General features: G+C 40.1%; 1 protein-coding gene across 3 annotated transcripts; it reads left to right on the forward strand.

Annotated features, from left to right (window-relative positions):
- The first annotated feature begins 223 nt into the window (after nt 1–223).
- LOC308665183 (renin) lies at nt 224–18,749 on the forward strand. Of its 3 annotated transcripts, none has more exons than XM_081322883.1 (9): nt 224–589; nt 8,496–8,652; nt 8,797–8,920; nt 13,728–13,846; nt 14,182–14,378; nt 14,886–15,008; nt 15,290–15,431; nt 16,190–16,288; nt 17,379–18,749. In XM_081322883.1, the coding sequence occupies exons 1-9, from the start codon at nt 420–422 to the stop codon at nt 17,538–17,540; spliced, it is 1,293 nt and encodes a 430-aa protein (XP_081179009.1). In that variant the 5' UTR covers nt 224–419; the 3' UTR covers nt 17,541–18,749. The 3 variants fall into 3 exon arrangements, with proteins under 3 accessions (XP_081179009.1, XP_081179011.1, XP_081179010.1); XM_081322885.1 differs by lacking the exon at nt 224–589 and adding an exon at nt 754–771; XM_081322884.1 differs by lacking the exon at nt 224–589 and adding an exon at nt 6,653–6,926.
- Nucleotides 18,750–23,750: the final 5,001 nt, after the last annotated feature.

Genomic DNA, 23,750 nt, shown 5'->3' on the forward strand with positions numbered 1-23,750 from the left:
TTGAGTTACTTATAAAGTAATATGGGAGGATAAAAATCAAATAAATAAATAAATAAGCCTCAATAAGAAACAAATCTAATAGAATCTATATTTAGAATTATAGTTGTAGCAAGGAGGTTTTATTTTTTTCCCCAAGAACGTTATATTAAAACGGCAAGGTTGATTTACTACGGAGATATTTTAAAACTTAAGGTACGTAAAAAAGTTCTCACTTTGCCTCATTGGGTCTCATACATTGAGCTAATAGTACACATAAAAGAGATTGAGTGGACACAAATATTAATGTGTGTTGACCAAACTGACCTTTACTAGGAAACAAGGTCAAAGCTAATACCTCAAAGGTGTCCTCCCTCTGCCAACGGGCAAGATTTACTACTGTTTTCTTGCCAATCAAAACTCAGCAGAAAATAAAACTGGCCATGTTTGGCTATAAAAGCCTACTGGACTGGTTTCCTTTTTCACACAAGACAAGAAAAAACAGCTCAGGAAACAGCATCCATACCAAAACCAACAGAATAATGCTGCGGTCTTGGGAGTTTGTTCTGCTTATCTCTTGCTCTTTGTGTTTTTCCAGTGATGCCTTCCAAAGGTAAGACTATGTCTTTTATTATAGTATATCACCTAGTAATTGACCAAGGTAACAACCAGATAATAACGCATCAGTAATATGAGATAAAAATCAATGAAATATTCTTTCAAAACAGAAAAGCTTAAAATTACTGCATTGCCAGTTCACTGCAAGTATCTGCTGACATCTGGAGCCACCCATTGGTATGTATCAAACCAAGCCAGCTTCAGGCTGTGTGTCAGCTAGTTGCAAAAAGGCTGTTTCACATAGCAGGATAGCCACAACTATACATCCCATTAATCTGACTGTGGGAAGCAGGGGTTACAACAAAATGTATTAAACAAATAATGGGAGAGAAGGCTATTGTAGAAAAGCAGGCAAAAAGAGAAAACAGGAGGCCATGTGGGTTATAGCAATACAGTATTCCACAGCCAAAACCTCAATAGGCATAAAATTAATTCTCTCTTTTCATTTACTCTACTCACCTTTGGAGTAGACTTTGTTGAGCAGTTTTATCTACCTTTCTGCCTGTCAAATCCTAGCCTTTGGGAATGCAGCTGAATTTCACCAACTCCTGAATTAAATTGGGCTATTTTGGACAGATGAATAAGAAACTTAAAAACTGAATTAACTCCTCCAAAAAAGCTCATTAGTAGCTCAGAATCTGGGGGTGCATAAAGAAGTGGATTTTTTTCCCAGATATTGACACCTTTATCCCCAATGTCTCTCTGCAAAAAAGAAAATGTCAAGGTGAAGAGACATCAAGGAAGGAAAGAATCAAACATATTTTGATAACCGGGAGCTCTAAGTGCTGAGTACACCCAATGGTTTTATTAGAGGGATTCTGAAGAGGGTTGAAGTTATTCAGTGCAGGATTAGGCTGAGGTTCTATTTTTTTGCCGCTTCTCTACCAGAAACAGAAGTGCCACTTCAAACAAAGAAAGAAGTTTGGGTGGAATTGGTCCTTGAGTCTTGGGAAGATGTACTGTGGAAAATGAGGGGTCCTAGGTACTCTCTGAACTTGATTGTTTTTTATAAGATTTTATTAATTTGTCCCTTACAAGCTATAATATTTTTTCAACCAGCGTGCTGTCTTGAGTTTAACAACGCTAATACACATTTAATTCCTTTATTCTTTCCTCTAACCTTGAACACCTGTTCTAAACAAAGTGCCTTGATATGAATTTTTAAGTGAAAAGACTCTTCTTAATTAGATTTGTTGGCTCTGGTTATAACTAAAATAGAAATTATTTCAAGACAGCAAATGTTTTATATCTGAGGCCCAACTGGAGGAGCTAGATTTGGCCTAAAGAGTTTGGCCTGTTTTTTCCTGGCTGGATTTTGTTTTTGTAAGATTTTATTAACTTTTTTCAAACAAATAGTCATAATTTTTCAACCAACGTGCTGCTGAGTTTAAATACCCTAATACATATTAGTTCCTAATCCTTTATTCTTTCCTTTAACCATCGGTAAAGTAAGTCCCAAGTTTGATAATATTCTGTTCTTTTTCTTTTAGTCTCATGGTCAATCTATCCATCTCTGCGCATTCCAATATTTTTTTGATTATTTCTTCATCTGGTAGTATTCCTTCATTTTTCCAATATTGCGCAAATATTATTCTTGCCACTGTTGTGACATGTAAAATCAAATATAGGCTTTGTTTGTTAATCTTTTTTGGCATTATACCTAGTAAAAAAAGTTCAGGTTTAAAATCTACATATTCTCCCAACATCTTTTCTAATCAAGTATGTATCTTTTTCCAATAATTCTTTGCTTTATCACATGTCCACCAAACATAATAATATGTGCCTGAGTTATGTTTGTATTTCCAACATCTATCTGACTTATTTTTAAACATTTTTGCTAATCTTGCTGGTGGCAAGTGTCATCTATAAAACATTTTACATAAATTTTCTTTATAAGAAGTTGACATTGTCAATTTATAATTTCTTTTCCATAATTTTTGCCCATTTTTCTAATTCTATATTATGACCAAAATTTTTCACCCATCTTATCATTGTTTCTTTAGTTTGTTTGTTTTCCATTTGCCAAATATATATATATATATATATATATATATATATATATATATATATATATATATATATATATATATATATATATATATATATATATATATATATATATATATATATATATATATATATATATATATATATATATATATATATTCTTAATTAGTTTCTCATCTGAAGTTAACAAAGTCTTATCAAATGTTGTTTGTTCTTTATAAAATCTATACAGTTTAACGTCTTTTTCATATCTAGTTTGCATTTGTAACTGTGCCTACCACAAGCTGATACCCTGATTTTCCAGTTCTTGTTTAGATTTTAAATTCCCTTCAGAATTTAGAATATCTCTATATATCCAGATTTTTTCAAAGTCCACCAAATTTGGGTGTACAAATACTTCCATAGTTGACAACCACCCTGCAATTTTCAAGTATATTTTACTTTTTATTTTTTCCCATACTGTTAACAATGCATTTCTTATATAGTGATTTTGGAAATACTTATGAATTTTATTTTTCCCATACCATAAAAAGGCATGCCACCCCAATTGTAGATCATGCCCTTCCAGATGTAACAACCTTTTATTTCTAAGAGTTATCCATTCTTTTACCCATGTTAAAACAGATGCTTGATAATACAAAGCCCAGTCTGCTAGCCCAAACCCTCCATTTTCCTTAGCATCTTGTAACGTTATCATCTTAATTCTAGCTTTCTTTCCTTGCCAAGCATATTTCAAAATTAGTGAATTTAAATCTTAAAAGAAGTTTTTCTCAAGTTTTATGGGAATTGTTTGGAATAGAAATAAAATTTTTGGCAATACATTCATTTTCATTGTAGCAATTCTTCCTAGTATTGACAGTTGAAGATTTTTCCACCTTTCTAAGTCCAATTTTATTTGATTCAATAATTTTGTGTAATTATCTTCATTTATTATTGAACATCTTGCCATTAAATGTATACCCAAATATTTAACCTTTTTCACTATCTGTAATTCTATTTTTTCTGACATTTTTTTTGTTTATCTGTTAGATTTTTGGCTATTATGTTAGTTTTTTCTCTATTTATTTTCAGTCCTGCCATTTCTCCATACTGTTCTATGTTTCCCAGTAATTTAGGAATCATCTCCAAAGTTTCTTCTAAGATAAATATACAAGTGATCAGCAAATGCTTGTAATTTATACGTTTCGCTTTTATTTCCAGTCCTTTATTTTCTGTATCTTGTCTAAAATTTCTATTTAAAACTTCCAGAGTGAAAATGAATAACAATGGAGATAGTGGACATCTTTACCTTGTACCTTTACTTATCTCAAAGTTCTCAGTATAATCTCCATTCATGATCAGTTTTGCTGTTTGTTATACAGTATATTGTTTTTATCATATTTATAAGTTCTGTCCAAAGTCCATTATTATTAGTTGCTGAGTCATAAAGTCATCATCTCTTGTTGTTTTCTTTATGAATCTTACATGTACTTCTCTAGGTAATCTATTTTTCCTTGCATAGGAAAAATATTCATTCAAAATATTTTGTCTATCTCCATTTGCATCTCTGCTCTGTTTGCTTTCAAAGCTTCTGCCAAAAGCTCAGTGATCACAACTGCTATGTTTTCTTCTCTGTCTGCAGGGATATTTTAAAATCTCAAGTAGCGTTCCGCTTTCTCCATTTCCAAGATTGCAACTGATCCTTCTAAATTTTGATTTGCTTGTTCTAATTTTTCATTTTCTTGCAATAATATTTCCATTTTTTATCAATATCATCTGATTAATTTTCCATTTTCCAAATTCTTTGTACATTTTTGACAATCATTTGCTGATGAACTTCAAATTGTGCCTTTATATCCAAAAATTCTTCACTTAATTTCTCAAAATTACTTTGTGTCTCTTCATGGTTTATTTGCATTGACTCTTGAATCAATTTTAGTGTAGCCTGATTTTCATTTTGGGCAGTGCTTATTTTCTCACGCTGCAGCATTGTTTCAATAGATCCCTGGGTTGTTGGGCTAGATATTCCAACAGAAGATGCAGAATACGTCTTTTTCATAAGTCTGGTAATGTTTGATGTACTCATTTTTCAGCCAACAGTCTTAGAATGAAATACAAAATGTAAAAAGGAGCCAACTGCTTAAGGCCAAATCCACCTCCTCCAGTTGAGTCTCAGATGTAAAGCGTTCACTGTCTCCAAATAGTTCCTGTTTAGTTATATCCAGAGTCAACAATATAGTTATGAGAAGTCTTTTCCATTGTAGACTCATGCCAAGGGACTTTGTTTACAGCAGGTGTTCTTCAATGTCAAATATTTCCAAAGATTTTTTTTTTTAGTATTTAATAATACTGTAGATTCTTCTTTCACCACTAGATGTCCTCAGTGCTTTTTTTCTTTAAAAAAAAAAGTGCCAGAACTCTTATCTTGGCAGGCACACGAGGTGGGGGGGCAGGGCTGCTGTGGCAGGATAGCCCCCGGGGCTGGAGCTTGGTGCCTGGTGCTGTGGGAGCAGTGGGGCCTGCTCTATACAGCGGGGCTGTGCAAGCTACATTAATTGAACACATGGCACACATCACAAATCAGATTCCTCTTTAATGCACTGTTCCTTTGCATGACCGTAGGACATATAGAAATGCAATTATGTTCTTAGGCTTCCAAAGCATTCTTCCTTATCTTCCTGGTACATTGATCACCATAAAAATACTCAAGGTCTGTTGGCATAAGAATAAGTATGGCAAAAATAAAACAAAATAACAGATTTGAGAGCTTTTATCATTAGTTATCCTTAGATAAAAAATAATTCCATCATCCAAAACTTTGTTATACTGTATTTAACAAACAGATGCTTTGGGATTAAAAAAATAAAGACTAAGTTTGATTGTGTATCACCATGGCATTAAAACAAAATTCGAACAGTGTATGAAAAATAAAGGTTCCCTAAACGTCTGCTGGCTATATCCATACATTTTCCTTTATAGCACTCTATTGCCTTCTTTTTAGCATTTTTTCAACTTCCCAGCTTAAAAAAGACAAGGCGTCCCACACCAGGAACTGAAAGTTTGTTTAAGCAGGTTGCTAGGCAACCTGTTCACACTCTGCCCTTCTTACCTCCCACTTTTGAATTAGCCTGTGCAGAACGCGTTTCCTTCTATTTGAGCCATCTGAAGGCCCATCGCTACGATGCATTCTGCTGCTCTGCAATCTGGCTGCCTCATTGGTATGCTGCTGAGAATTTGGCTCTCCGGAACAGTTTCCTTCACCTTTTTTTGTGTGTGTGTGCAAAAAAGGTGCTGGAACGCCATTCTGAACGTTCTATGGGGAAAAAAGCCCTGGATGTTGTCATACATTCATTTATCAATGTCTGATTTTAGAACATTTTCACAAAGTTTTTCTTTTAAAGTTCTTTATAGGTTATTTACCCTTGAGTTTATATCCAAATATTTTAGATAGATTAAATAGAAGGGACGTGGTGGCTCAGTGGGTTAGGACGCTGAGCTTGTCGATCAGAAGGCTGGCAGTTTGGCGGGTCGAATCCCAAGTGCCGTGTAACAGAGTGAGTGCCTGTTACTCATCACAGCTTCTGCCAACCTAGCAGTTCGAAAGCACATAAAAATGCAAGTAGAAAAATAGGCACCACTACGATGGGAAGGTAACAGCATTCCGTGTGCCTTTGGCGTCTAGTCATGCCAGCCACATGATCATGAAAACATCTTTGGACAAGCGCTGGCTCTTCGGCTTTGAAATGGAGATAAGCACCAGCCCCTAGAGTTGGAAACGACTAGCATGCATGTGTGGGGGAACCTTTACCTTTACCTTTTTAAATAGTTAGTCCTTCTTTGAATCAATCTCAATTCAATTTTTAAATGTTTTTCTTATATTCCTTAAATATCTTCCCATTTTATAGTTGCTCACCGCCTTTAGATCTCAATCCTTCTGGGGTCTTTACTTTTTAGCTCTTCCCCATCAGGGATTCAACATCTTGTAATCCAAAAGGAAAAGGAAAAAACACTGGCTCACTCAGCTTCAGCATGCTGTTGACAATCAGCTGTTTAGCAGAGCGCCACAGCTCCTCGCTTTCCTACTGGCTGGCAACGACTTGGGCTGCCTTGGCTCACCCAGCACCCTTTCCTCCATCGTTTCAGAGGATTTCTTCAGTCTGCTCCGATTGACTGCCACCTGATTCGAGCTCCTGGAGTGTCCCTCCTTCTTCTTTCCCTCCAAGGCAACTTTCCAACCTTTTAAGGGTCGCTGGGCAAAGTGAAATTGGGCTGGGAAGTTGGAGTCCTGGCTTCTTACACCCATCTCATCGGCCGCTCTCTCTGTGTTTGATTGTTATGCAGTAGTTGTAAATATCTGTAGCTCAGGTGTAGGATGAGGGTGAAGGTTCATTCACCAAATTTGTTGGTTGGTTTCTGAATGTTTTGTTGCCAGTCTAGGTAACATCTTCAGCGTCGTTTAGGGGATGTTTGTGTCAGAGCTTGGTTGTCATCTTGCAGATGTTTCATTACTTAAAATAGATAACACCATCAGTGCTGCATGAACACAGTATGAGCACTGATTATGCTACCTAGTTTAGGTAATGAAACATCTGCCAAAATACAACCAAGCTCAGAGAGTACCAAGGACCTCTCATTTTCAACAATACATCTTCCCAAGACTCACAGACACCCCCCCTTTTTGGAGGGGACACTTTTTGTTTCTGGTAGAGGGAAGTGGCCAAAAATATAGAACCTCAGCATAATCCTGCACTGAATAATTTCAGCTCTCTTCAGAGCACATTCGTTCTTTCTTTGGTGTTGTTGAAAAATGTTTTATTCCTTCCTTTTCTATGTTTTGTTTCACATCCACCTTCCTCTCTGTTATCCAAGTGTACTTTCAATGCCTCTGATATCATAGAATGGATATTCTATTTTTTTCATTCCCCAACACTATTAATATGCAAATGTTATAACAACAACAACAACAACAACAATAATAGAAAGACTGTGACAAAGGCAAGCAAGGGTAGTACCAATAGTAATAGATGCCTTGGGTGCAATCCCAAAACAACTGGAGCACCACGTGAACACTATCGTCATTGACAAATTCGCCATATGCAAAAGGCGGCCTTACTAGGAACTGCTTCCATCTTGTGACGATATCTGTAATACCATCAAACATCCACATCTGCCTATCCCAGGTCCTTGGTAAGGACTTGATAGGTAGACAAAAATGCCAAATCCAGTCTGAACATCTGGATGCTGCTTCTGGAAGTCCATTCTGGGCCTGGGCAACAAAAAAATAGCTATCGGTTCTGCCGAACTGTTGCGAACTGGCTGAAACTGGGACAATACCTTTAACACCATTAAACAACATCTGCCTATCCCAGGTTCTTGGGAAGGACTCAGTAGGTAGGTATAATTGCGAAAGCCAGTCTAAACATCTGGCTTATACTCAATGAACCATAATAATAACATTCTTTGATGATATATTTAATATTATTTAAAACACAATATCTGCCTATCCCAGATTCTTGGGAAGGACTTGGTAGCTGGATGAATCCAGTCTAAAACATCTGACTGACTGTGCGATGACTAATAATAATGATGATGATATTGATGATAATGATGATGATGATGATGTTGGAAGGGATCTGTTCTGGCAGTTCAGTGTTTTGGATTCAGTCTCCCAAAAGGGCTTCAGAAGCAGCACTCACTTTTTCTTAGCATTGCATGTTTGCCATTTTGCATTCCAAAACAAGACCTTATCGCTTCCGTATGATTTATTAAAACAAATCATCAAATGCTGAAGGCTTTCTCTATTGGTCTTGGCAGTAACTTGGCAGTTGTGTCTGTTGACCTCCGCATACATTGCAAATGTGACTGTATCTGATTCACCTTCCAGTGTACACAATGGTCTTTTTTCTACCTGTCAGAATTTCACTCAAAAAAATGCCCTCAATCCGCGAAACACTGCAAGAGATGGGCATGAAAGTGGCAGACGTCCTTCCTTCTTTGAAGCACCATATCTCCTACCTTGATGAAGGGCTTCATAAGAAAACAGCACCTACCATACTAACAAACTTCCGTGATGTAAGTGCGTCATATGTTCCGAAAGAAAGCAGACAGCAAATAAAGACTAGTCAAACATTTTATACTGATATTGATGGGATGAATTATGATTTTTTTTCTCTAACAAAAATGTTGTTCTTTTCTTTGTTATGATCTGTCTTGCAGACACAGTATTATGGTGAGATAAGTATTGGAACACCAGCCCAGATCTTCAAGGTTGTCTTTGACACAGGATCAGCTAATCTTTGGGTGCCATCCCACCAGTGCTCCCCATTGTACAGTGCCTGTGGTAAGTTTTAGATAGAACAGGATATGAGGATTTCTATCCTGGGGCATTTTCCCATTATGCATGTGGAACAAAATTATACAACTGGTATCTTTATTCCTGTCACAATACACTGACAACCTAACATTGACTTTTCTTATCATTTGCACATAAGATTCTTGGACAATTACTAGCATGCAGCCATGAGTGGCACTGTGTGCTGAATTAATGATGGGTTATGAATAATAAGTTACCTGATATATTAGTGCATTAAAAAATAGAAAAACAATTTAAAAGGTAGCACTGAATAATATGACACATGATTTCGGATGTTAATGTTAATATAGAAAAATGAGTACTAAATCATTAATATAATTAAATTCACAATATCTAGTACTGCTTTGATGCTTGATGCTCTTCCTGTTTTCTCCACAACAATAACCCTGTTTAAGGGATGGGCTGAGAGAGATTAGCTCAATCTGACTTTCATGCTTAAGGCAGGATTACCACGTCCTAGCCCCTTATCTGAACATTTTGTTGCCAGGCTAGGTAACATCTTCAGGGATGTTTAGGGGATGTCTGTGTCAGTGCTTGGTTGTTATCTTGCTGATGTTTCATTATTAAAATAGGTAACACTATCAGTGCTGCGTGAGCACAGTATGAGCACTGAAGATGCTACCTAGTTTAGGTAACACTAAACTATAACACTAAATCAGGAGTATCAAACTCGCAATGTCATGTGATGTGTCACGACGTTTCGTGACTTTTTTGCCATTGCCAGCAATGGGGTGGGTGCGGTTTTGCTATGATGCATCTGGCCCATGGGCCGGCATTTTGACACCCCCGCACTAAATTATATTGTAACCAATACGGTATATGCTACAGAACATGGAGCACTGAATTCAAACAAAGAAAGAATCCGTCACTTAGCTTGAATAAAATATTCCCTAAGCAGTGAAGTCAGCTGGTAATTGATTAATCTACCCAGCTGCTTAAAAAGTGAGACATTTTATCTTCCCCTCCTTTCCCATTGGTTAGTTTATCTTCATTTCCCATGTATTTCAATGGGAAATAAAACTTGATTTTGGAGATCTCTCTCGAGAATTGTTCTCCTCAGAAAAATGATAGCAAAACAACCACTGTGGAGCTTCTGCAATGGGTCAAGGGAAGTTTGGTTCATGTGAAAAAGCTTTCTGTGAGGAGTGAGACTCTATTTCTCCATCCTCAGGGCTGTTCCATACAGCTTCAATGATTATTTATTTATTTATTTTATTTTATTAGATTTATATACCGCCCTTTCCCGAAGGACTCAGGGCGGTTTGCAGGGTATTTAAAAACCATACCAATACAAAATACAAAAGTAAAAAAACAATTTAAAAAGATTAAATTATCCCTAAAAATAAAAACCCCAGTTAAAAATTCTCATCCTGGGCCGGAGAGCTCAAAGAGCCAGGTCTTCAGGTCCCGGCGGAATGAACGAAGGTCAGGGGCAGTCCTAAGCTCCACAGGCAGCTGGTTCCAGAGGGCAGGCACACCCACAGAGAAGGTCCTCCCCCTGGGTGTTATCCGCCGGCAATCTTTTACCGGCGGCACCCTGAGAAGACCCTCCCTGTGTGAGCGCACTGGACGAAGGGAACTTGATGCTGGCAGCAGGTGTTCCCTCAAATAACCCGGACCCAAGCCATTCAGGGCTTTATAGGTCATCACCAGCACCTTGAATCTCACCCGGAGGGCAACCGGAAGCCAATGCAGCTCGCGGAGTAGAGGTGTTACATGGGAGTATCGGGAAACCCCCATCACAACTCGCGCGGCCGCATTCTGCACCAGCTGAAGCCTCCAAGTGGTCCTCAAGGGCAGCCCCATGTAGAGAGCGTTGCAGTAGTCTAAACGGGAGGTCACGAGCGCATGAGTGACTGTGCGTAGGGCATCTCGGTCCAGGTAGGGTCGCAACTGGCGCACCAAGCGAACCTGGGCAAAAGCCCCCCTGGTCACGGCTCCTATGTGATCTTCAAAATTGATGCATTTTCTCCTGTCCTTGAGATGGGAAGAAAGTACATTTTCCAGAGAACCAATGGCTCCACAGCCTACCTTTAGTATGTCTCAGAAGAGGCTAGTAAGTAGAGCTACAGTTAGCTTCTGCTTCTGCTGCTGCTATTGAAATCCATAGCAGACCTTTCAAGCAAACCATTGATGAACTTCTTTCAGGTGTGTTTTTAGTTTTAGTGTTTAGTTTTTCATGTTGTTAAAAACATTAGGTTTCCCTGCCCCTTTGTAAACTAGGGCAAAAACTCCTCAAATGAAAAAAAACACCCTGAACCCTCTGTCCCATTTATAGCTTTTTAGACCACCAGATTACAATCCTTGATCTGTGGCTGCAGGTCTAGTGGGCAGGGAAATCTTCCCATACTGTTGGCTTCACACAGAAACTCAGGGCTGGGCTGGTTAACTTAGTCCTGTTTTAAAAATATAAGCAAAAGTCTGTATAGTTCCCAGGAAGTTGGAAAGGTCCTCCATGAAGTCATAGAATTTTACAGAATAACAGAAATGGGAGGAACTTTGGAGGTCTTCTAGTCCAACCACCTGCTCGAGCAGGAGAACCTATGTCATTCCAGCCTCTTATTGAAAGCCTTCAGTGATGGAGCACCCACAACTTCTGAAGGCAAGCCATTCCATTGGTTGATTGCTGTCACCATTAGGAAATTTCTCTCCTTGGTTAGTTTCTATCCATTGTTTCTTGTCTTGCTTTCTGGTGCTTTGGACAATAGTTTGAGCCCCTCGTCTCTGTAGGAATCCCTCAAATAGTGGAACACTGCTATCATGTCTCCCCTAGTCCTTATGTCAATATGACCAAGGCAAAATAAGTTGTAAGGGAAGTCCTTTTCTCAGGCAGCCAAAGCAGAAATAAACATAAAGACACTGAATCCTGCAGCTGAAATGGATTAGATAGACCCACAGTGGGCCAATTGTAACCCAGCAGGTCACCAATCTTACAAAGACAACACTTTCACGACATGTGAGAGAATTTCCTTGTTTTCCTACTGCTTTACACTCTGTAGCAAGTCATCTCGAGAAACCTGGAAGTTATGTAGGATGCTTTTGTTGACTACAGCTCGGCTTTCAACACCATTTTGCCGAGCATTCTCATCGAGAAGCTGACTGACTTGAAATTCTCCCCCACCATCTGCGATTGGATTCAAGACTTTCTTAGGGATCGGTTATAAACAGTGAGGGTCGGCTCTGCTTTGTCCACCCCCCTGAAGCTTTGCACCGGCACGCCACAGGGCTGTGTGCTTAGCCCCTACCTGTACTCTTTATACACTTATGATTGTGTATCATCTGACCCATCCACTGCGATAATCAAGTTCGCAGATGATACAACTGTGGTGGGTCTTATTACAGGTGGGGATGAGACAGCATATAGGGCGGAGGTACAAAAACTATCCATATGGTGTAGTAACAACAACTTGCACCTAAACATCGGCAAGACGAAAGAGATGGTGTTAGACTTCCGTAGAAAAAAGGAGGAACCTGCCCCACTTTACATCGGGGAGGACTGTGTAGAGAGAGTTTCCTCCTTTAAATTTCTGGGAGTCTACCTCTGTGAAGATTTGACCTGGAAAGTTAACACAACCCAGGTGGCTAGAAAGGCCCAACAGAGGCTTCATTTTCTTAGGGTCTTGTGGAAGAACAGGGTAGAACAACAGCTAATGACCCTCTTTTACCGGTCTACTATAGAGATCGTCCTCTCGTATGGTATTGTGGTTTGGTATGCTGGTCTGACAGCCGCGGATAGGAAAGTAATACAGAGGGTAGTGAGCACAGCACAAGACATTGTGGGCTGTTCCCTGACACCACTGGATGACACCGCCAGGGCTCGTTGCCTTGGAAGAGTGAGGAAGATTCTCAGGGATGACTCACACCCTGGACGGTATCTCTTTACTCTCCAACCATCCGGTAGGAGATATAGGAATATAGCCAGCCGTACCAACAGGCTGAAAAATAGCTTTTATCCGTGGGCTGTTAGGCTTTTAAATGGGACATAATCTTATGCAGAATTGACTTGGGAGGCCGGTGTGTGGTGTAGTTGGTTCACATGGTGTGGTAGGATGGAGGGTTTGTTGTCACTGTGTGTTGGGGGGAGAGAGCACGGGGGGAGGCTCAGCTAATCTCAATGTACACATGTTGTACTTTGACAATAAAGGTTTATTATTATTAAAACCCCACTTTTCTACCACACTTGTCTGGATGCACTTTCACCCTGCCTGAGCAGTGGGTTGGCAATGAGACGAAGGGTCCACCATAAGGATATGCTCTCTGCACAAGGTACGCAGGGCATCTTCAAAGATGTGTGGATAAGCCCACAAAGGGAAGGACCCCATTCTCAATGGTCATGCATGTGATCTAGTGGAACACTGTTCAATAAAGATGCATAGGATTATTTGATCATTAGGTGCGAGAGACTGTGAGTGACAGGCAGAGCACACTCGGTATGAACAGGGACAGCACAGTCTTTTTTTTTTTTTTTTGGATGGGGTTGAAGCTACAGGGAAGAAATGTTTGAGAGGGACTTTACCTTAATTGCATTATGTTTGCCTGGAGATTTACTGTTGTAGTTTGTAAGTTTATGTGTTTACCCATTTAAATATTGTACAGTATGCCTTTCTGAAATCTATATGACACTTACTTCATTGCCAGTAAATGAGGTTGACATTTAAGGCACTTGTTCCTGATGATGCCTGAATTAATGTTCTACATATTAATATTCTTTCTTTCTTTCTTTCTTTCTTTCTTTCTTTCTTTCTTTCTTTCTTTCTTTCTTTCTTTCTTTCAGTCTCACACAATCGCTATGATTCCTCGGAATCAAGTACATACAAGCCAAATGGAACTGAAATTACCTTAACATATGCCCGAGGATATGTTAAGGGTGTCCTTAGCCAGGACATTGTCAGAGTAAGTGCTAAGAGGATGATAATCATTTGAACTCCTGAAGGAAGAAAACGGAGAAAGTGCTCTCCTACCGTCTGGCACATCCAGGTTATTCACGGGCCTTCAAAGGTGGACCAGGGGGCCACAAATAAAGAGGCTCTCAAATGTTTGTATTGTGGCACTTTGACCACAGTTAGTGGGATTGATGCAAAAATGACTCAACTATACACAAAAGTATACGTGGGTGTCTATGGGTGAGGTGGGGATAAAGAAAGATAAAGATAAAGAAAGAATTAAGTTATTTTTATTCAACTGATTGTTCCACAGCAGTTTGTTCCTTTGTGTGTACTTTTCTCTAGGTTGCTGATATTCCCATCATCCAACTCTTCGCAGAAGCTGTAGCACTACCTTCCTACCCTTTCATATATGCTCAGTTTGATGGAGTGCTTGGTATGGGCTACCCCAACCAGGCCATTGGTGGGGTTATCCCAGTTTTTGATAAGATAATGTCCGAAAAGGTCTTGTCAGAAAAAGTCTTCTCTGTCTACTATAGCAGGTCAGTTTTGTTTAGGAATATAAAACCCACATTTCAGATTACTGGGATCAATGCATAATTTGATTGTGCTTTAAGTTCATTGTCAGAGAGTAATTATTTTTTTCAGAAAATGTCCTATGCATAGATATGCTTGATTTTTTTGAAGACAATACTTGGATGTGTGCCTTAACTTGTCCCAAAGTTCACAAACAGTCAATCCTAGAGTGTTGCCTAAACCAGTGTCTGAAGCTTCTTTTAAGAGTTTGAATGGGGGCTCACAGAGTCCTCTTTTATTTTTGAACTGTGAATCACAGGTGATTTCAATAAATTCTGTCTCATTGGCAATCGGACTTTTGCTCTAAGCTTGAGTATTTTTGTTGGAAATACTGAATGCTTCAGAAGTCTTGGCTTAAAAGCAAAATGGCTCTCCTTCATAGTCTTTTAATGACAAAGCTTGTTAAACCTGGTGCACAGAAGTGAGCAAGAATAAAATGACTGTTTTGTGATTTTTTTTTTCCTTTGGCCTAGACACTCAGATTCGAACACTGGAGGAGAGATTATCCTGGGTGGCAGTGATCCCTCTTACTACACTGGAGACTTTCACTATGTCAATATTAGCAGAGAAGGCTACTGGCATGTTGGTCTTAATGGGTAGGTTCCGTGTAATGTCAGAATAATAAAACCAAGACTCAAAGGGGGAGTCACTTGAGTCAACTAAAGATATGAAACATTAATTGCATTTTGGAAGTCAGCTTTTCCCAAGATGACTGTCTTTTACGAGATGCTAACAATAGGTTCCTCTTACAAACTATTGTGATATGCAGATCAAAGGAGTTCAAGACTTGGTTCCAAGTTTTTTTCATTTTGACATACATGAGGCTTATTCTTCAAAAGTACAGGAATGTCTTAACGCTCTTTTGCTTTCTCTGCAGTGTTTCTATAGAAAATGATATAGTACTTTGTCATGACGGATGCACAGCAGCTATAGATACCGGCTCTTCCTTTATCACTGGACCAGCCACTTCAGTATCTGTACTGATGAAAACCATAGGAGCTACTTTGGAAGAAGATGATGTAAGAAATCCGAGCATAACTTTCTAAAACTTTGTCCTCTTTTCTAATCATGGGAAAAAGGAATCTAAAAAATATTTTATTTTATTTTATTTTAATTCCATTTATATCCCGCCCTTCTCCGAAGACTCAGGGCGGCTTACAAGCTTAGCAGTAGCCTTCATTCTATGTATATGCCTGCTTATTAGGGCTTTCACACACACCCCAAGCGGCATTATTACAAAGTCAGCTTAATTGCCCCCAACAATCTGGGTCCTCATTTTACCTACCTCGGAAGGATGGAAGGCTGAGTCAACCTTGAGCCTGGTGGGACTCGAACCTGCACTAATTGCAGGCAGCTGGTGTTACTTAAGGAGGCATTAGCCCACTGCTCCACCAAGGCTCTGCAATGAGATATGAAACACATTTGATTTCCAGTCTCTTTCATGTAATGTCCAGGTTCCCTAGTGTTTAAAATTTTTAGTGTCCAACTTTAGCAATTTTTCCTTTTTGGGAAAAAAAACCTTCATCGGTTTACTCAAAAGTGTAAAGCCTAGTTTCAACTGCAAGGATGCTTAAGAGAAATTTAGATTAAAATCTGGATAGGAAGGAGAGAGTCCCATTGGAATTGGAAAAAATATTTTAGGTGGTTCCCCATCTTGATAACTTCTCTATAGTGATGGGAAAAGCTGACGTAAGATCTTCTCTTACTTGAAGCACTGTGACTTATAACATAGGAATTAAAAGACTTTCTGTCCTATATTTCCTTTATTCTCTCACAGTATGTCATTGAATGTAAACAAATTCATTTGCTGCCTGATATTTCCTTCCATCTCGGAGATATGACCTACTCACTCAGCAGTTCTACCTATGTTTTCAAGGTAAGATCTGGAGCCAGGAACAAACATGGGTGAACACCAATGTTTAGATACTCTCAGGCCTCGTCCGGAGAGCAGGAAAATCAAGCAACCGAGACGAGTGCCGAGTTCTCAGGAACAGTTTATTGACAAGAAACAAACAAACTCCAAAGGAAATAAAGCCAGCGTTGGCTGCTACCCGCAACCAACGCTGTTAAATACACGTTGCACGTACACGCCCACGCCCCACCCGACCGCACCCATGTCCGCCCAACCCATACTTAACGACCACCCCTCCCAGTGACGGCCTTTCCTGTCCCATCCCGGCATCCGGCACCCATCACCCCCCAGGTAAGCGTCCTCGCAAAATCCCGCTCCACCATTACCAGACCCCACCTCCGCGCCCCTTCCCTGGGTCGGCACCTCCCGCCCCCGTTCCCCAGACACCGCCCCACCAAGCCCCGGGCCCCTGCAACACAATGCCGCTGGCACTGCCGGAACACAGGCCGCGTCCCTCCGCCCCGCACCCAGGCGCTTGCAGGGTCCAGGTGTCTCGGCGGCCGACCTTACAGCTGGCCTAGGGTCCGCTTCAGCAGCCGGCTTCTCGGCTGCCGACCGCCCAGCTGGCCCAGAGTCCGCTTCGGCAGCCCGTCTCTCGGCTGCCCTAAGGCCAGGGTTCCACGAGGCCACCGTCGCTGGAAAGGGGAGGGCAGGCTGTTGTGAACGTACGCACGCCGCCAAAGCTCCAGCTGCCCCAGTGTGCGCACGTGCGCGGCTCCCAGCTGGCCGCACATCCCGATGTCGCCGCTGCTGTAGTGCCGATGCAGGAGCGGCTTGCCTTCGGTTGGGGACGTCGGCGTGGGCGAGGAAATGTGGAGCCGGTGAGGGACGAGCCTGGGGTGCCGGAGTGTCGAGACTGAGGGGCGCGACAGATACAGTAAAACGTGGAAGGTCAAAGGTGTGAAAAAATAAACTTTGGAGGGATTTTTGAGAGCTGGTGATTAAATCAAAGGTGTAACAGCCATTGGGAAGCAGTTCACGATGCTGCATTATTAGGTATTACTCAGGCATCTTGCTGATTTACTTCATTTTGGTTGCATTGTTTTCTCTGCAGTATTCAGACAATGAGGAAGAGTTCTGCACTGTGGCATTTTCGGCTATTGACATTCCTCCTCCTCTCGGCCCTCTCTGGGTTCTGGGTGCAACTTTTATTAAGCAGTACTACATTGAATTTGACCGGCAGAACAATCGGATCGGTTTTGCTACATCGTTCTGACAAGTCCCACTTTGGAAGATGCTCACATTTGAGAGATTGAACTTTGAAAGAGAATAGCTTGATAACAGATTCTATTATACAGTAAACATTTGGGTTCCTCTTAGTTGTAACATTTTGAACCCCTTAATTTCTTTCTTAAAAAGACAGATAATTACGAAGGACTTTCAGTTTATTTTGCATTTAAACTCATTTCTGCTTAGCTTCATCTGCTGGATGAATCATTTTGCAATGTCACCATGGCTTGGATTAGTATCAAACTAACTTCCAAATATTAGCTCCATTTGAAGATGGTGGTTTAGGATACAGATGTCACTTGCCTGTGATGTCCATAGTCTGTCTTCATTTTCTTAGAAGTGTCATGCAGAGACTCCAGAGTGAAACTTCATCCTCCTACTGAAGAGAACTAAAATCTTTTGGTTCCGCCTATATTCTGATCACAACATTAAATGGGCCTTTTCCCACTTTGTGACCTTTTTCTTCAGAAAGATAGTATTATAGGAAAAGACAAATGTATTGCAATGCATGAAATGTGGCGTAATTGTCTATAAACTGGATAATCAATCAGAGATATTATCTTCCTGAAAATAGTACGGCAGCATGAAGCAAAAAAGAGTGCTTCTCACATTGATTCTATTATTCTTCAAAATGCTACAATGTTTCACTTTTTTGTTACAGATTGAAAAATCCATTACTTTGAAACCAGAAATGTTTTCCACTACTTTTAGGTTGGGTCATTTCTATATAACAAAAAAAAGGGCATACAGATTCAAAGGGCAAAATGTGATTCAGTGAACATATGAATCCATCCTTAGCACTTGATAGGAATCTCTTGAAGCAGCTTTGCCTTTTCCTGGGACCAAAAACAGCCACACAATCCTGGAACAAGATGAGTTTACTTTAAGGTGTTCTCAACAGGTGCTATAAGTGTACCCATATGTTCTCAGAATGCCATTTTACCCTATAGCCACATCTCTGCATGCACAGGCAAAGATGCATATACAGACTTACATACATTTATGAACGGTTCCTAACAATTTCCAAACTCTTTAATTTTGTGCTTATCTTTAACTTGGATATCCTCAAATGAAACACTGTCCTCTATGTGCAGTCACATGATGTTTCAACATGTATCACTCCTTTTTACCTCAAGGTTTATTTTAATGCTTTTTAATTTAATAAAGATTATCTGTCTATAAAAAAGAAACAGAAGACTTTTGTGAAGATCTTTTATCTTTGTTTTTTGGTAGTTTTACACTAAATATGCCTCATTCCACTTTCCTTGCCTCAAGGAGGAAAAGATTACAGTATTTTTATATTTAAATTTAACCTTTCCCTCCGTGAAAGGGGACTTCAGGCTTGGAATCTTATACTGTCCTTTTACAACCAGAAATGTCCCCAAATCCCTGGGAGAAGATATATGGTCAGCACAGATTTAATCACATTCACAGGGGCTTCCCTGAATCACAGTTTTGCTATTAGAGCGGAAAGTCGGTTATGTTCAAATTAATAATGGCTACTATTTGACAGGAAACGTAGTCTGCAACTCCCATCAACCAAAATCAGTTTGCAGATTTAAAGGAATTCCTTCCATCAGTCTGAGAGGAAAAACTGCCTCTCTCTTGTCCCCTGGAATAAAAATTCAATTATTTAGTAATGGAAATATAGAATGGCTTTTCTTGTTCATCTTCCCATCCAAGAATCTCTTAGATATTATTCTATATAATTTATCACAGCAGCTACCTTGCTGCTAAGTCTAATTACCACTTTCATTATTTACCTGCCTTTAAATAAGGATGATCTCAGGTTGGAGGGATTTAGCTGGCTTTGACTAAGATGGATTTGAATCCAAACCAACAAACCAGATTTTACACCCTAAAAATGGTGGGATGTAATTCTCCAGAATTAAATCAATGCTGAGTATTTCTATCACCTAAACCATTCATTATCACCTCTACCAATAAGTGACAGGACAATTTCCTGTCTGCCAATGTGTATGACCTAAAGATGATTTTGGAAGGAAGCCACTAGTGACCTGCAACCAGGAGATATTAGCAATTCACACTATTCCCAACAAGGCAATTAAGCAAACTGAGCCCCACAAAGAAAATAGGACAATTATAGCAGTTCTAATAAAAGTAATTAGACTCATTCCATTTTAAGAAGGGAGGGGGGAAATAATTATCTGTAGCTTGATGACACTTATTCAATTAATTGAGTCTGAGTTAGTTAGCTGGATATTTAGGAAAGGAGATTTGTTTTTCTCCCCTGTAGAAAATCACATACTGTATTTTGAGCGAAACATACTTCAAGGTATTTCATTTTTTTGCAATATGTTAACATTTTCCTTAATAAAGATTTAGTGGTTACAAACTAGTCAAGGAGAGAAGCAACCTAGAACTAAGGAGAAACTTCCTGACAATTAGAACAATTAACCAGTGGAACAACCTGCTTCCAGAAGTGGTGAATGCTCCAACACTGGAAGTTTTTAAGAAGAGACTGGACAGCCGTTTGCCTGATATGGTATAGAGTTTCCTGCTTGAGCAGGGGGTTGGACTAGATGACCTCCAAGGTCCCTTCCAACATTATTATTATTATATACTGAACCTTGTTGCCACAAAAAACTTTTGAGGAGAACCAGCTTCTTGCCATTATCTCTTTAAATGCAGCTGATGTTCACTCATTATATTTCTCTACAAACAAATAAGATCCCCGTTATACGGAAAATTAACATGCTGGACAGAGAGGAGGATTTTAATGAAGGTGGCTATTGATAGATCATCAAAATAAGAACAACAAAACAACAAAATGAAAAAGGAATAGGCATCTGCATATGATGATAAATATACAGATACATTCTGGCATAATTGTTATTTAAATAAACGAATAACAGAATTCATTATACTGAGGAAGAATGGCCACCTTTGAAACTGAGGACTTATGGCAAACTTCAGAATGCATTTATACTTATTAGATTGATTTTTAAACCAGATATGATCTTGAATAACTATTTGCAGAGTAAGACATCTAGACCAAGGTATTCTTTAATAGGTCACTTGTTGGAATTTTTAATGTGTCTGTTTTCTACATTCAGTCATGAGAATTTTTCCTGCTCACTCCTCCAAGTGATACAGACCAAAAGACACACATTAAGCACATCTTCTGTTGCTTCTGAAAGCTACTAGGTTTCAATCCACTGAAAATGGCAGCTTTCAAAAAACTGAACTATTTCAGTTGCAGTTTACATAATTGAAAACACTGACCATCAATAATAGGACCACATGCTACTACATTACTCTTGGCATAGCTTTTAATCATAGGTCACTTACCTTTAGGTCACTTTTCACCACTCCAAAATAATTTCTTGATCTATGTAATCTCATGTATTGTTTATATTTAGCAGTTGAAATTTTTCTACCTTTTGCAAAAAAAGAGTGACATCTCAGTTTTCCACTGTAAAATTATGAATCATATCTCTTTTCCCACTGACAACAAATCTTGCCTTATTGCATCTCCCCAAATTCAGCTCAAGTACCATTTTATCTACATGTCTTTTAAGGGAAAGGATGGCTCAGCAGCCACTCTCGTATTTGTTGCTATGCCCCACAAATATACACCATCCAAGTAATTCTACTTCAAAGTACAGCTAGGATTGATCTGGAGTGTTTTGACTGTAAATCTTACCATTGTCTTCACTCATATTGTAACCCACAGAAACAAAGCTAGAGCAAAACTGACAAGATTTATCTCTGGTCCCCTTTTCTCTGCAATTATTTTATGGTTGAAATGATGGGAAAATATTAATTTTTCTTTTTTGTGTAGCGAAACCGACCACCCCATTGCCCGCAATGGGAAAAAAGTCACAATATATCACGACACGTCATGTGATGCTGCGAGTTTGACAACACTGGTGTAGGAAGAATGGGCTTGACAGAATAGTTTTTGTGGATCCAGGACTATCCTTTTTCCCTTCACAAAGAACAAATGCAATAGAGGTAGTCCTTGACTTGTGACCATTTGTATGACCGAGTTATAATAGCATTGAAAAAAGTGACTTAAGACTGATCCTTACTTATGACGGTTGCAGTGTCCACATGGTCACATAAAAATTAATGCATTTAGCAACTGGCATAGATTTACAAAAAGTTGCAATGACCTGGGTTATGATCACCACTTAATGACTTTCCAGGGTGCTCCAGGTCTCCAAGCTGAGCATAGCAATAGGGGGAAAACCCGGTTTGAAGGAATCAGACTTCCTATTGTCCTACGAGTCTATGGAGATTCTCAGTCATACAGGTCATGGTTGCCCCAAAGGTGCTTTTTCAGGAGGCAACTGGCTTTGTTTTTCTTTGCACTACTCAGGTGAACCTGAGGACACAGATAATCCTCCAGATGACCCCAACGACCCTCTAAAACAGACATGTCAAACTCGCAACATCACGTGACATCACTCAATGTATCAGAGCTTTTTCCCTATTGCCTGCAATGGGGTGGGTGTGGTTTCCTGGTGACATGTTTGGCCCGTGGGCTGGCAGTTTGACACCCTTGCTCCGTTAATGTTAGCTGCGAAGTCGTGTCCGACCCATCGCGACCCTATGGACAACGTTCCTCCAGGCCTTCCTGTCCTCTACCATCTTCTGGAGTCCATTTAAGCTCACGCCTACTGCTTCAGTGACTCCATCCAGCCACCTCATTCTCTGTCGTCCCCTTCTTCTATTGCCCTCAATCTTTCCCACCATTAGGCTCTTCTCCAGTGAATCCTTCCTTCTCATTAGGTGGCCAAAGTATTTGAGTTTTAGCTTCAGGATCTGGCCTTCTAAAGAGCAGTCAGGGTTGATCTCCTCTAGGACTGACCGGTTTGATCACTTTGCAGTCCAAGGGACTCACAGGAGTCTTCTCCAGCACCATAATTCAAAGGCCTCAATTCTTTGGCGCTCAGCCTTTTTTATGGTCCAACTTTCACTGCCATACATTGCAACTGGGAAGACCATAGCCTTGACTATATGCACTTTTGTTGACAGGGTGATGTCTCTGCTTTCTAGTGTGCTGTCTAGATTTGCCATGGCTTTCCTCCCAAGGAGCAAGTGCCTTATAATTTCTTGGCTGCAGTCCCCATCTGCAGTGATCTTGGAGCCCAGGAAAATAATATCTGTCACTACCTCCATTTCTTCCCCATCTATTTGCCAAGAATTGAGAGGGCCGGATGCCATGATCTTGGTTTTCTTAATGTTAAGTTTCAACCAAGTTCTGCACTCTCCTTCTTCACCCGCAACAAGAGGCTCTTTAGTTCTTCTTCACTTTTTGCCAGTAGAGTAGTATCATCTGTATATCTTAGGTTGTTGATATTTCTTCCAGCAATCTTAATTCCAACTTTTGATTCATCTAGCCCTGCCTTTCTCATGATATGCTCGTATGCAGCCTTGCTGGATTCCTTTCCCAATTTTGAACCAATCAGTGGTTCCGTGTCCAGTTCTCACTGTTGCTTCTTGGCCCACATATAGGTTTCTCAAGAGACAAATAAGATGGGGATGGCAAGGCGTCGCCGGAGGCAGCCATTTTCTGGCTGTCAGCCTCGCGGCTCCGTAGAGCCGCCGAAAACAGCGCCGATCAGCTGTTTCGGCGGCTCAGAAGCCCCCACCTCGGGAGAAGAGGAGGGGGTGAGCGTCCAGGTAGGGGTAGAGCACTCCGGGGCCGCAAGAACTTAAGAGTTTTTGCGGCGGAAGGATTGAGCCCCCCCGAAGCCTGGGCATGCTCTGGACTGCGAGGCGCCTCTGTTCCGGGTTTTTTGGAGCAGAACAGGGCGTTTGCAACCATCCCTGCTAACAAGGAAGAGCCTTTGAGAACGAGGACGCAGGCAGAGTGATGCAGGAGATTTTGGTGAAGATGGTGTTTTGATCTTTAACTCAATGGACTTTGCTGAACTTGTAAGTGAAAGTGCGTAGCTAACAATAGTGGGTGAAAATGGCGGCTATATCTTTTAAAGTTCCTGCTTTGGTGCAGCAGTCTTCGGTGAAAACTTTATTGTCCCCTGCATCCGTATCTGCATCAGCTTTTACAGTAAAAGATTTGCAGAATCTGCTGCAAGAGACTATGGAAAAGCAAATGCAACAATTTGTTGAGATAATGGAGAAAAAGTTGGAGGAGAAGTTTACAGAGAAATTAACAGAAATGAGAGCAGACATTACATCTGCAATGTTAAGTATGGCTAAAAGC

The sequence above is a fragment of the Vipera berus genome (assembly GCF_964194415.1).
Source record: "Vipera berus genome assembly, chromosome: 3".
NCBI classification, from domain to species: Eukaryota; Metazoa; Chordata; class Lepidosauria; order Squamata; family Viperidae; genus Vipera; species Vipera berus.